Here is a 14,684-nt window from a genome sequence, read left to right on the forward strand (position 1 = left end):
AATGAGGCAGACCTTGGGGTACCGGAAGGAGGTAATGAGGCAGACCTCAGGGCTGCCGGAAATGTTCTGTGTCTTGATCTTGACCCTAGGCCACAGGCATTTTAGGAAGCGGACGTTCAACGAGCTGTAAACTTACGATCCGTGTCCTTCTCTATATTATTATTATTATTCAATAAAATACTGGCGTTGTCCTGGGTGCTTTACGTTGTTGTTTCATTATCCCGGTGGATACAGTTCCAGGTAGACGCTCCCAATCCCACGGTAAGGAGAAGAGTAGCTACCCTGTAAGGTCCCCGTGAAGACGGAATGGGGGCACCATCAGGCACTTAGCAGGCGATAAGTCTGAGACACCTGCTGCTCTCCTTGGGACCCTCTTGGGTCGTGGGAAGTACCACTGGGACTTGACCCTGCACACCCTGACTCCAGAACCTGCCGTCCGGGACTTGGTCTTCGCCCTTGGGCTCCACTGCCCGGGTGACACGCCGTTTCTTCTTGCTGTGGGAAGCGGCGGCTTTCGGTCCAGCCCACGTGTTCTCAGGGTCTGAGCGGGGTCACTCGGGACCGTGGAGCAGGGGTTCCCGGGAGGCAAGGTGGGTTCCTGCTCCCTGGCAGGTGGCGGGAGCTTGCAGCCTGTGCTTGCGGGTCCGTGACCATCAGCAGCGGCTCTAGCATGAACACGGTGTGTGGATGACTGGGTCTTCAGGTGGCTTGGTCTGTTCCTGGTCGGTATAATGTTTTCCTTGTGAAGTGGAGATAGTCACGGCTTCCCCTTCGGGCTTCCAAGGCGAGCTACTTGGATTATGAGCCTTGTCAGAGAGTTTTAGTCGCAGACGTGTGCCCTGGGGATCATTAATGGCTGTTTCCTAAGTTTAATGATTTGCATATCGCCTTCATGATTTTCGCCATAACGCTGACCCCCCTCGATGTTTACTTAGTATTTTTAAATCTTTTTAAAATTCAGACTGACTTAGAATATTTCTAAAAGGAAACTTAATCACTGTCAGAAGTGAAAAACTTTGCCATGCATGGAAGGTAACTAAGAAATATATATATATACAGAAGTTTAAAAACATTTATCCGTGCGTCTCCCAAATACGCCTGTGTACCTCTTTCTCTTAGCAAAACACTGGTTTAGTCTGTCCGTGCGTTTTACAGGTGAGTACCCCCAAGGAGCAAGGCCGTTGGGGGTCGTACCCTGGAAGAGCTGGCTGGAAAACCAGGACTCTTGACTGCCTCCCAGTTCAGCTCTCCCCCTCTCTTCATTGCGCTAACTATTCAGAGTCGGGGTCACATGTGTGACGTTGATTAGTGTTTCATCTATAACGGTGCCTCCAATAGCACGTGTAGCAAGATAACTGATTTTCCTCCTTGCCTCCCTCCAAAAGAGGGGAGAAGGGGGTCGAGTGGTAAAAACAATCAGTAGCAAAGTCCCCTCAAGGTCAGGCTCTCTGATAAGCTCCGGACTGGCCTTGGTTTTGCTGGAATATCCTGGCTTCAGTGACTCTCTTCTATTCTGGCCAGCACCAATATTAGCTGAGAATGTACCTCACCTCCCTTAAGCAGCTACCGGTCAACGGTCCGTTACGATGTGAGGAATTGCTTCGGCTCCGTGCCCTGGAAATCATTAGGTCTCAGGTCCTTGGGAAGTGAGAAATACTTGAGAAAGTCTTAGGCGGACGAAGCGGGGTGCCCAGCGCTGTGGTCGATAGCACAGACTAGAGCTGGGCAGGCCAGGCTTAAATACGGTGCCTCCGCTTATGAGATGTGTGACTTTGGGCAGAGCATTCAGCTTCTCCGAGCCTCGCTTTTCCTTGTTTTAAAATGGAAATCCTACCAGCCTCCTAGAGAATCGGGGAGAGGAACAAATGAGGTAGCGAATTTAAAATCGTCTTTGCGAAGTACCCAGCACATAAGTAAACACTAAGTTTTAACTCCTTATTTTAGTGGACATGTAAAATCATTTCTTGAAACAAGGTTGCATTTGTATGAAGGAAAGAGTTCCTTGTCTCTTTATAGAATGTTGTTATTTCTACAACGTATTGTCAGTGATATAATTGTATCTTGTATTGTCAAACTCCTGTTTAACATTGTTTAACCAAGAGTCCAAGTGCAGCCCATTGACTTCAGGGCTACCCCTCTTAACCAGTATTCTGTACTGCTTTTCTCTTAGTGGAAATTTCCCAAATTATAGATAACTGAAGTAAACATGACTTAAGAACAAATCTGAGAGCCTCAGCCTTTAATCAAATTCAGGAACAGGAAACTATTGTAACATTTTTAGCGTATTGGCTTTGGGAAAAAATGACATTCCGGCAACATGTGAAACCTAACCGTAGAAATTATAAGGAAGGCCAAAGACTCAGGAACACATTCTAGCTACTTTGGAAGGGAGGGAAAAGATCTGGAAGCTGCGAGTGTCCTCCGAAAGGAGCAGGGAACGTGCCTAATGTGTCGAGTTTGTTTGGGGGTTCTGTGTGGCAGTGATTTAACATGCATGCTGTTGGGGGACTCCACTGAGAATCATGAGCCCTTGTACCCCTTTCTTTGTGTTTTGGGGTCATCTTCACTGTCTACTGGGAGCATTTGGGGCCATCTGTGAAAGCAACTGGGCCAGTAATCCCAAAAACCCCCACGTCAGTCGTTTGCCACTCGGTTTATTATGGCACACGCAAGGGTCTCCTTGGGGCACCAGCCACTGCAGTATCCTCGCCTTTTAACCCACCTGTTTTGCCAGCTGGGTCATTCAAAGTAACATTTGGATCTTAAGTAGCCAACCTCCACAAGCTTATCCAAAACAAATACGGAAAGCAAGATTGGGAGTCCGTGGTAGAGGCAAGGTTTGTACAGTGTTTCGTTTGATAGCAAATGGCCTCTTGGATATAGGAGGTTGGGTTTCTAGCAGCAGTGTTAGTATTGTAATCAGTTATTTATAATACTGTTGGTTTTTTTTCAACGTTTATTTATTTTTGGGACAGAGAGAGACAGAGCATGAACGGGGGAGGGGCAGAGAGAGAGGGAGACTCAGAATTGGAAACAGGCTCCAGGCTCTGAGCCATCAGCCCAGAGCCCGACACGGGGCTCGAACTCACAGACCGCGAGATCGTGACCTGGCTGAAGTCGGACGCTCAACCGACTGCGCCACCCAGGCGCCCCTATAATACTGTTTTTAAGCAAGCACTCATCCAGGGTGCCATCATCTCTAGCCTAGACAGGGGCCGGCAGACTTTTCCCTTTAAAGGTCCAAACAGTAAATGATATATACGGGCATCATACGCCACACGGTCTCCGCTCAGTTCCTCAACGCAGAATGCACGCGGCTGTATTCCAGTAAAACTTTCTTTACAAAAGCAGGTGGTTCACCAGCCATGCTTTGCTGACCCCTGACCTAGAATATCTCCTAAATGATCTTCTCACTCCCGTCTCCTTAGACGCTGTCTTCCTTGTCAAGGGGATCTTTTGAAAACGTAAATCAGCATGCTACTTCTCCTACTCAGCCTTGCGGTTGCTTTCTGTCACCCTTCCTATAAAATCCAAGCCCTGGCGAACCGGCCCTTGCCTGTGTCTTGGAACACGTCCAGTTCTTTCTTCTCTAGTGACCTTGACCTCTCTCTCTTCTAGGCTCATACCTGCCAGGCAGGCTGGCTCCTGCCTCAGGGCCTTTGTACAGGCTGTTTTCTCTGCCTGGAATGCTCTTCCTCAGATTTTTGTATAGCCAACTGCTCATCAGATAGGCCTTAGATCCCATGATCTAAAGAGATCAGAGCAGCCTTCCCTGATCACCGTGTTTCAAGTAGCTCTCCTAAGCACTTCTCTTCTCTTTAGCACAATTCACTATCTTCTCTTATTAGGATAATGCTTATCACCAGCTGAAATGATCGATTCTTGGTCAGCTCGCAGACCTTGTCACTCCCCACTGACTGCTGACACAGAGTAGGGGCCTGGTTATTCTCGTTGACCACAGTAACCCGGTGCCCGGAACAGAGCCCCGCACATAGTAGGCACTCGGCATTTGTTGGACAAGTTGCCTTATTTTAACAGCCGTGCTGTGAAGTGCTTTCTAGCATACAAAGCTCCTTTGTGTTGAGAGTGTGTTGGTAGCTTGCCCCAAAGTGTGCAGCTGCTGGTGGTACATCCAAAGGATCTCCTGCGGAGGGGAGAGGGGCTTGCCCAACACCACAGGGCTAGGAAGCCAGAGGGAGAGACCTGACCCCTGGATCCCTGACATCTGAGCCCTGCCTTGGGGTTTCAGTGTCATGCTTGTCTTTGGCTTTTTGTTTGTTTCAAGTCATTCATGTTGGTCGCAGAAGCTGGGCACATTGGGACAAGCCCAGAACTCCCACCGAAGACCCGCTGTGTGGGACAGCCCTTCCGTCTGCCCCTTAGTCCACCCCTACTTCTTAAGCTTAACTCAGGGACTAACATCGAGAGCAGTGGCTGTAAATATTCCTTTGATGACATGATAAAGAGCTGATTTATCAGGGAGATCCCATTGAACTTTCCAATGAGAACAAAGTAGATGGAACTTTCTGCGCAGCGTTTGTTTCTGGGGAGAAACACTTCAATAGTTGTAGGATCATTTTTTTTTTTTTTTAACTGATAATATTAAAAATCGAAATCGCTCTCCAAGGTCTCTCGCTTGGTCCAGCGCAGGAATCCTTCTGAGGTAGTTTGGACAGACAGCCGTGTTTCCCCCCGCCCCCCCGCCCCGCCCTCCTCCCTACTCGGACACTCCCAGTGGGGAGCGGCTTGCTGGTCTATGTCTGCAGCGATGACATCATCACTTAACAGGCGTTCAAGTTATGGGATGGATGTTTTCCTAACGCGCGGTCATGTTTGAGCAAACACAGCCTTTTAAACAGTACCGGGGGATTGGTTTCTTAAGGGAATCCTGCGATAAATAAAACCTTTTGAACAGAGTTCTTCATGTCGGTGGCCTGCCTGTTTTCTTCGAATGCAGCGTACCTGTATCTCAAGGGATGGCTTAGAAATACTGATTTGTAGAAGACTGATGTTCAAAAGTATTTACTTCTAAAGACACATTGTTACTGAGGCCGAAAGAAGACTCAGTTAGCAATGAAAAGTGTCCTCGGTGACACTGCCTCGTGCTAATCTAGGTCAGGGGGAGAAGCGGGGTAACACAGGCCTTTGAAGAGAGCTCTCTCGTCTTTCTCCCTCAAACGGAGCCCGGATTTGTTACTGAGTCTTTAAATCTGATTCTCTCTGTAGATTGCTGCTAAAATTGATTCAATTCCTCACTTGAATAATTCCACACCTCTAGTGGACCCCTCAGTGTATGGATACGGAGTCCAGAAACGGCCCTTGGATGACGGAGGTAAGTTGCGGGGAAACGTCTTTGCCTTTCAGATGGTAGCGAACCTGCCACTTAGGCCGGAGCCGCGTGTCGGCCTTTTCCACGACAGCTGCCGCCAGCATCCTCCTGAGGAGGTGCGGTCGAGGGGACCGCCTGGGGTTGATGTTTCTCCGCGACTCTCCAGCACTTGAGCTCTTAGTCGCCTTGATGATGCAAGAGTGCTTACGGCTGGGCTCGAAGGTAAAGACGAGGCCTTTGCGCATCAGTTCGGAAGTCACTCGACCGATTCGAGAGTTTTGTGTGACGTGGCCCTTCGCGCTTCCAACACGCGCGTGGGGGTTGGAGCTCCCACTCTTCTCCAAAGAAAAGCTAAGGTTCGATGCCTGACTCTTAGGAAGCCTGTGGCTACATCCTGACCTTAGAGAAAGAGAAGGTGGGGGCGGGGGAGGGTGTGACCTTGCTTCGGTCGGCTGCCTTTTTCACCGTTCCCATTTTTGACAGGCTCTCTCTAGAAGCACCCATCTCTCATTCATTCCTGTGTTATCTGGTGGTTTGGTTCTGTACCCCACTTCAGCCCCCCAGAGAGTTTGAGACCAACGTGGAAGTGCCTGTCCCCGGCACCTCCGCGAAGAGTATCTATCAGATGGGTCTGTTCAGAGAACTTGGACCTCCTCGATCACATTGGGTGTCCTGCAAAGTAGGACTGGAAGAGGGAGTCTGAAGTTTACTAGGTTGTACGCGAATATGCACGCAGTGGGTCAGCCAGTGTCTTCTCTGGCCTTCTGTCGGTCTGCATGCCTGCCCAGCCATGTGTATGCACTTATTTCTATGTTGTCTTATTGGGTGGAAGAAAATCAAGGTGTTCAATAGTATATACGGAGCAATTTCCTTTTCCAAAAAAGAAGCGTGTTTTGGTGTATGTAGAAAACGTAATTTGGTGTGACTGATTTCTCCAGTGTCTTCCAAAAGGGGAGATTGCCATTGTTTTTATTTATTTATCTATTTATTTTTATTAAATGTAATTTATTGTCATATTGGTTTCCGTACAACACCCAGTGCTCATCCCAACAGGTGCCCTCCTCGGTGCCCATCAGCCATCGTTTTTAGGTGTTAAACATCTAAAAGTTATGTTGGTAACCTTTTTGGAATAATTGGATAGGTTCACGCTGGGAACTTTATAAGGGGGCTGTGGCTCATTTTGTTGTAAAAGTTCCTTTCTGCTTAAACTTCTTTGTGTTTTTTTTTTTTTTAAGTTTATTTTGAGAAGGAGAGCACGAGTGGGGGAGGAACAGAGAGAGGGAGAGAGAGAATCCCAAGCAGGCTCTGCACCGTCAGCACAGAGCTCCTTGTGGGGTTCGAACTCCCGAACCGTGAGATCATGACCTGAGCTGAAGTCGGACACTCAACCGACTAAGCCACGCAGGCGCCCCGTGTTTTTGTTTTTTAAAGTTTACTTAATTTTGAGAGAGAAAGAGCATGCGAGTGGGGGAGAGGCAGGGAGAGAGGGAGAGAGCAAGAATCCCAAGCAGGCCCCCACACTGCCAGTGCAGAGCCCAACGTGGGGCTTGAACCCACAAACTGTGAGATCATGACCTGAGCCAAAATCAGGAGAGACACTTGACTGACTAAGCCACCGAGGCACCCCAAGATACTGTTTATGAATATACACCCAGGCAAGGTCTACCCCATTGGAACTAGGTGACCATTTATTTATTTATTTATTTATTTAAAAAAAAAAATTTTTTTTTTTAACGTTTTTTATTTTGGGGACAGAAAGAGACAGAGCATGAATGGGGGAGGGGCAGAGAGAGAGGGAGACACAGAATCGGAAGCAGGCTCCAGGCTCTGAGCCGTCAGCCCAGAGCCCGGCGCGGGGCTCGAACTCACGAACTGCGAGATCGTGACTTGAGCTGAAGTCGGACGCTTAACCGACTGAGCCACCCAGGCGCCCCCTAGGTGACCATTTAAAAAAATTTTTTTTTATGTTTATTTTTGAGAGAGAGAGTCAGAGCATGAGCGGGGGAGGGGCAGGGAGAGGGAGACACAGACTCCGAAGCAGGCTCCAGGCTCTGAACTGACAGCACAGAGCCAGATGCGGGTCTCGAACCCACGAACCGCGAGATCATGACCTGAGCCGAAGTCGGACGCTCAACCAACTGAGCCACCCAGGCGCCCGGTGACCATTTTAAATGGCTGCTCCAAAACAGTCCCCTGTGATCTTGTTTGGCTGGTGCTAGTGATTTCTTAGACCAAATATGACTGATGGCGTTTTCTGCAGTTTCGCCTTCGTGAAAAGCTCTGATGCGAAGCAACCATTTTCCCTTCTCAGGGCAATCGTGCTTCACCTCTTCTTACAGGATGTCAATACAAAAATAAAACTGAGTTGTCTGGCTCTGAGCACACGCCCCAGTAATGGACAGCCCAGTCTCCCCGGCCCACTGTTTCCAGAAATCACGATCAATACCTTTCACCGCGCTCTGCCTTGCCTGCACCCGCCACGTGGTGGGGAAGTGCAAACTGTGTGCACAGAGTAGGCAGTCACTGTGTCCTTTGCATAAAGAGCGCCGAGGTATTTGCAAATGAAACCACTGTCCCCTGGCAGACTTTCTTCTCCTGTTAACCCGCTGGACACCCATTTCAAAGAAATTTGTAAAGGCTGCTGAGTTTGTTGACGAAGAGCAGGCAGGTGCAGCTGGTGAGTCCAGAATCTCACTTGGATGCTGCCGCTGTGTAAGGTCACTTCTTGTTTTGAGGACGATAAGTTTTTCCGTGTCTGCCTTTGCAGGATTGAGTCCTTGGAATCAGAAAACGAATACGGTTTCTCTTCTTCTTCCTTCTGAACACGAAGCCTGTTACAGTAGGGACGAACCTTCCCGTATCGGGCCAGCTGTCCGTCTTACGTAACACACTGTGTGTGAAGAACCAGAAACTTCCCCCGGGCTTTTTACATTGGGCAGGACGGCTTGATAGTTAATCCTCTTCTGCTGAGCACCTTCCAAACAACAGAATTAGGCCAATTGTTTTCCTCCAGCTCAGCTCTCCACCTGTGGCATTTGCTGTTGAGGTTAGAGGGAACTCTGGGAGTTGGGGGCAGGTTCAGAGCACGCCGAGATTGTCTTCTGAGGAGGGTGGCAAGGTCACTAGGCCAGTTCTCTTCTCTTGGATAAATGAGTTCGGTGGACGAACAGGACCCGTCAAGGAAGGTGATGTTCGTGGTGACCGGACAGCTTTCTCGAAGGGTCATGGCTGTACCATCTGTGCGACGAGAGTGTAGGAGAGCAGAGACGAACACCGAGCAGGAATTGACGCACTTTTTTTTTTTTTTTTTCTGAGCAACAAAGATTTCCAAAGGGCTTGCTTGCAGTTTTTTGTTTGTTTGGTTTGGCTTGATTTTTTTTTTTTTTTTTTTTTGGACAGAAGTTCACCAGATCACTTCTTTGGCAACATGAACCCTCTACCTTTCCCGGGAAGCCGGGTTCTTTAACCTTTGGGGGTTAAAGCTCAGTCCCCTAGAGGCTTTTGGAAGTGTGGCTTGGGCGTGTTTAAAAGTGCTTCAATCCAGAAGTCAGGCGGCGAGCCTCGAGCCTCGGCAGAAGGTTTAGGCAGGGCCTTGAGATTTGCAAACAGGTGTATGCATAGGAGCGCGAAAACGAGTCACCTAAGGGACGAGACTTGGTCTTGTTGTAGGAAGGGACCGGGGCAGTTGTGTCCAGGGCAGTTTGAGCTTGTCGGGCCATGGCTGTGTGAGCCCAATCAAGAGGGGTCGGAGCCTGGCTTCCAGAGCCTGCCCTCCGCTCGGCTCAGGTCAGGCTCAGGTCGTCGTACCTCCCCACATCTTCAGTCAGCACCCACACCTCCTAGTTTCTGGCAGGTGCACCCTGCCAGCTCGGGACTTTTCCTGCTGCTCTCGGTGTGACAGCTTTTCTATCCAGTGCCTTCTCCCTGCTACCCCCAGGCCACTTGGCTGGAGCCAGTCTGACCAGTTCCACTCCTCTGTTCTAAGACCTGTGGCGGCTTCCGAGACCCAGGGGGTCCCGCCCTTCCCTGCCCGCCCTTCTACCGGAGGCTTCCCCGTCCTTGCCGCAGGTCCTGTCTCTTGTCTTCGCTCTTCCTGAAACCCATCCCCCCGCCCAGTGCTTTACCTTGGTGAAGAATCTTTACCTTATCCAAGTCCCGGTCAGTCCTTGGGTCTCAGAAGTGATGGGACATCCTTCCAGGGACCCGTTTTGACTCCCTTCAGTGCCTCGCCAGGTGCTCCCTAGCTTCTGTATCTTCTCTTGGCCCCTGTTCCCCTCCCCCCCCTCCCTGCTTCCCCCTTTCCACACACCCGTCACACTGCTCTGAAGTCCTAAACCGGTGTCCCCTCCCCAGGGCACACGTCTGCAGACACCAGGCGCTTCTCCTGCCGAACTCTGCAGGCTACGATCATGGAGACGGGCTCTTTCTTCCTCACCTCCCTTATGTAGTTGGTGGATAAGTGTAGTAGGTGGATAGTTGGTGGATAAAATACGTGATGCTTCACTTCTTCCTTTTCAGGTCCAAGATGAGCGCTTAAAACATTTTATGGAAAGCAAGCTCCAAATCGAAGAGAGTAGTATTAGCTAAGAGATTTGAGAGGTGCAGATTTACCCAGAATCGGGGATTGGCGTAACTTTTCTTAAAGGACCATTTGGGGAAGGGGCGCCTGTGTAGCTCAGTCGGTTCAGCATCCAGCTGTCGATCAGCTCATGATCCCACAGTCCGTAAGATGTTTATTCTTTCAAAATTAAACATTTTTTTTCTTTTCCCCCGAAAGGACCATCCGGTAAATTGCTTTAGACTTTCAAGCCATATGGGCTCTGTCCGACCTACTCAGCTCTGCCATCAGAGCTTAAAAGTAGCTCTGGACGTCCAGGAGCATGGCTGTGCAGCTGGCCCTCGGGCCCTCGGTGTCTTTGAGGTTTATGTACTATTGTCCTAGATAGTACTGTACTTTTTCTTTTTTGTTAAGCTTATTTATGTATTGAGAGAGAGAGAGAGAGAGCGCGCGCGCGCATGAGAGGGGAGGGGCAGAGAGAGAGAGAGGGGGAGAGAGAGAATCCCCAGCAGGCTGCACACTGTCAGTACAGAACCCGACATGGGGTTCGAACTCATGACACATGAGATCATGACCTGAGCCGAAATGAAGAGTCAGACGCTTAATGGGCTGAGCCATCCGGGCGCCCCCAGTGCCATACTTTCTCACGTTATCATGCTGGTGTTCTTGGGGTGCGAAGGTAGAATTTTTGGGTGTGCTCTCACATGAACCACTTACAGGAAGACTGAGACGGAGCATCTCTGTGGCCCTGGCTGAGTTTTGTGTTTGCACGTGTGGCCCAGGACAAAGAGGAGGGAGAAACAAGACTGAGGAGGAAAGATCTGTTCAAACCCAGACTTGGCGAGCAGGAAGAGGGATGAGAGACGGCAGTCAGTGCTGGGGCGCGGGAGGCCCAGGGTTCCTGCTGCTGGGGGGGCATGGGCATGTGGGCCACTGTGCACGGCCCGCACCGCCTCTGGCAGGAGCCGGCGGGGACCAGGGTGTCTGCTTTGGAAAGAGAAACAATCTCAGACATGCCCGCTGGTAATGTCCCCAAAGCCCACGCCCCACCGTAGTGCCTGAGGCCTGGGGGGCGGGGTGGGGATCAAGAGTGTCCAGTAGTGGTTGGTCTTCCAGCAGGGGGAGTGAAGACTCCCCGGGGTGAGGTGGGCGGGGGTGGCCCTCAGGGAGCCCTTTCCAGCTCCTCCCCTCGTGGGCACCCTCTTCCCTAATACGCACCCCTCTGAGAATTGTGTCTGCGCCGGAGACCCCGTGCCCTTCTCCTTTCCGTGTCCCCGGTCACATTTCCCCTCGGTTTACGGAGGCACGTCACCGTCCCCGGGTGCCTCAAGAGGCAGGAGTCCAGATTTCTGGACAGGGATTCCCAGGGCGACAAAGCATGAGAATCTTCCTAAGACACACTGATGGGGAAGCATCTGATTTTGGTTCTATTCAGGTAGCAACTTCCGGCAGAGGCTCAGGCGGTCCCCTCCTCCCCTCCATTCACCCACCCGTTTTAGGATTAGAATTGAGAAGTGAGTGGTAGTCATGGGTGCATAAAAACATGTATGTGTGAGTTGGAAAGAGGAAGTGAGACTTGTTTTCTTTCCTGGCAAAGGATGGTCTGACTGGTTCGACAGTTGGCTTAGCCGACTGGATACGACACAGTAGATCGGCATCGTCCACAGGAATGAATGAATCTGTGGCGTCGACGACCGAAGCTCGTACACGGGATTTTAGATGTCACGTTGAAAGGGGATTTAGAGCTGTTCAAAATCCTTCTAGGAAATGGGTGAGCCAGACTGGCCCTCTACCCTGGCCGGGTGCAAGAACCCCCCCAAGGAGCTTTTAAAAGCACGTCTGACGGCACAACCTCTTTAGAGAACGTACAGAACTCAGCACGCACGTTGTCATTCAGCACACAGCTACACCAGTTTGTCCTCCAGAGACAAAAACCTGTCGTGGCTTTATTCGTAACAGCTCAGATTTCCTTCAGCAGGTGAATGGTTAACAAAATGGCACATCCGTGCCACGGAACGCTCCTCAGCAGTGAAAGGAATAAACTCTTCATACACTCGGCAGCCTGGATGAAGGAAGCCGATCCCGAAAGGTCGCATACCGTGTGATCCCATTTATATCGCGTTTCTGGGATGGAGAATGGATGAGTGATGGCCAGCGTTTAGAGATGGCGGGGTGGGGAGGCCCCTGTATAGAGTAAGAGAAGATCGCGACTGGAAGGAACCCTGAAGCCCGAATTCCCTTTCGTGTAGATAAGGATACCGATGTCTGGAGAAGCGGTTTGCCCCAGGGCAGATGCCCCAGAAGTGCCAGAAGGAGGACTTGAACCTGAATCTCTGTCTCCTGTGCCATGATGGTGCATGCCTGCAAAGGGGACTTCCAAAGTGGGAGAGCAGGGTGTGAATCCCAGTTCTGCCCTGTGTTAACTGTGTGAGTTTGGGCAGGTTGCCCAGCCTCTCCGAGCCTCTGTTTCCTCACCTGTGAGATGGAGACGATACCCACCTCGTGAGGTTATCCTAAGGATTATAACAAGTTCTTTTTGAACTTTTAAAACACTGCTCACAGTATTTCCATCCGAACCAGTTAGCACACGCACGTTAAAACCCGTGTGGCTGAAATAAAAGGCTTTATGGAATACGTACCCTTACTGTATATATCATACGCTGTTTTTTTATCTTCATTTTTAACAAAGCTGCTCGTGATCCCCAATATTGAGTTCGTGGCCACCGGTTTAAACGAAAATAAGGCCTAGTGCTCCAAACATGTATCACAGACTTGTTTTTCCTTGGGTCGGGCAGTGGGTAGGTGCTTGGACTGTGGAGGGGTGCCGGTGGGGTTCCCGGCACCCCCACAGGCTTGGAGACTAGGTCAGGTTACTGCTCACCCAGAGCTTTCTCCTGCCCTCCTAAGACTCTGCTTCTTGAGGGCCAAGGTGGCCTGGTGCACCGTGTTACCCTGGGACTGGCCCCAGTGCCTGGGCCAGAGAGGCCTGACCTGGAGCACAGCTTCGGGAGCACAGACCGTGACCTGGGCCCTTCACCTTCTGTCGGTAGACGAGGCCTACTGAGAAAGCGTCTGCCCCCCTGGGCTCAGCGGGTGAGGCACCTACAAGAGCGGGCTCCCCAAAGCAGATTAGCCTGCAAGTGAGGGCGCCCTTATTGAGAGGAGCTTGGGGGAGCTTGGGTTCGCTCTCACCTTTTACAAATGACAATTTGCAAAAAGTCCTGAGGGATTACTTGCCTACGGACTTTCAGCTGACCTCAGCCTGTCTGTGTTTTGTGGCCCTGGCTGGGGAGAGTTGCCTCCTTAGAACACGGGAAGCCTTTGTGCCGTCCTTGGGAGAAAAGCGTTTTAAAAACGCTTTGAAAACGGGAGAAATCCCTGCAGCTGACCGCAGGTATCACCGACGGGAGCCGAGGCCTGGAAGGGCATCGGTCAGAGTCCCAGGGAATCCAGGCACGGGTGCGGGATTGTTTCCCAAATCTGCAGAAGAAGGTTTGGTTTATTTATTTGTTTGGTCAGTTATATAAAAGGTGCTGATGTTTTCTGTCCTGGCCGACCCGCTCCCCCGCCTCTGGTCTGCTGCTCTGCGCACCTGCGAGGAGGACGTGGGTGCTGCTGTTCCTCGGGAATGGGGGTCGGCTGTTAAAATGCATGCATATTGAAAAGTTGGGTATGTTCCCCAGTGATGGTTGGTAGCATTTCTTTCGGAGAAGAGAAAGGAAGCCGGTTTTCTCCTCACGGCAGGGGGGCGGGGCGGGAATGTGTCCAGTGCCTTATTTTTCTTCAAAGATCATTATTGAAATTGGCAGAGTATTACTACTCTTTAGAAAGAATTTCTTATATCGTGGCGTGAATCTTTTCTATGGGGAAGCTCATTTTCCCCTAGCCCAGATGGCTTCCCATTATGCGGGGTGCCGGAGTAGACGAGAGCCACACTGTGTGTGCATGAGTGTGTGTGTGTGTGTGTGTGTGTGTGTGTGCGCGCGTGCGTGCATGCATGCACACATGCCGGAATGGGGCTGAGCTGAACTTTGGAGGGGAGATGAAGCGTTATTGGCCAGCACGTACCATTAACAGGAAATAGAACTGACGGTATGCAGTGTTTTGCCTTTTTTACAGTGAAATGACTGTAGTTACTATTGAATTGAACTTGATAGGTGTTCCCGCAAGCCTCCTTTATTTGACTCCCCCCCTTCATCATGAAGACCAAGAGAAGCCCGGGCCCCCCCCGCCCCGCCCCCGTTCGTGGAGTCAGATGTTACCAGGCTGCTGTGTGAGTGCCTAGCGTCCCTGATCTAACTGCTGGTTTTCATTTTGAGGCTTCAAATGGGAATGTTTCTGCAGGAACCGAAACTTTAAATCGTGTGTTTCAGCCTAGGACTGCGGTATTTGCATGGAGGAAGGGGGCTGCGTGTCCTTCCTAAGAGTCCAACTCGAGTTGAGTCCAGATTGGAATTTGATTTCATTTTTTTCTTTAAAAATTTTTTCAATGTTTATTTTTGAGAGAGAGAGAGAGAGAGAGAGAGTGCGCGCGCGTGTGTGCGCCTGAATGGTGGAGGGAGGGGCAGAGAGAAAGAGAGAGAGACAGACTTTGAAGCAGGCTCCGGGCTCTTAGCTGTCAGCACAGAACCCGATGCGGGGCTCGAACTCAAGAACCACGAGACCTGATCGTGACCTGAGCCGAAGTCGGACGCTCAACCGACTGAGCCACCCAGACACCCTCTCACTCTTCGGTGTGGCTCTCATCCATGTCTCGGGGATGATGGTGTGTGTGCTTCTGGTTTCAATCTTTGCAAA

At 50.6% G+C, this 14,684-nt stretch overlaps 1 protein-coding gene across 5 annotated transcripts in view; it reads left to right on the top strand.

The window, feature by feature from the left end:
* Positions 1-14,684, top strand: part of FUBP3 (far upstream element binding protein 3) — a 50,915-nt gene that overhangs the window by 7,537 nt on the left and 28,694 nt on the right. For 4 of the 5 annotated variants that reach the window (XM_040482648.1, XM_040482647.1, XM_040482651.1 and 1 more), the window contains one exon: positions 5,227-5,332. The exons of the other annotated variant lie outside the window; for it this stretch is intronic. In XM_040482648.1, coding sequence (XP_040338582.1) covers positions 5,227-5,332 — 106 coding nt within the window. The remainder of the gene's footprint in view (positions 1-5,226; positions 5,333-14,684) is intronic. 5 annotated transcript variants of the gene reach the window in all.

Source organism: Herpailurus yagouaroundi, unplaced genomic scaffold (genome assembly GCF_014898765.1).
Source record: "Herpailurus yagouaroundi ecotype Mexico unplaced genomic scaffold, PumYag 160, whole genome shotgun sequence".
Classification (NCBI taxonomy): domain Eukaryota; kingdom Metazoa; phylum Chordata; class Mammalia; order Carnivora; family Felidae; genus Herpailurus; species Herpailurus yagouaroundi.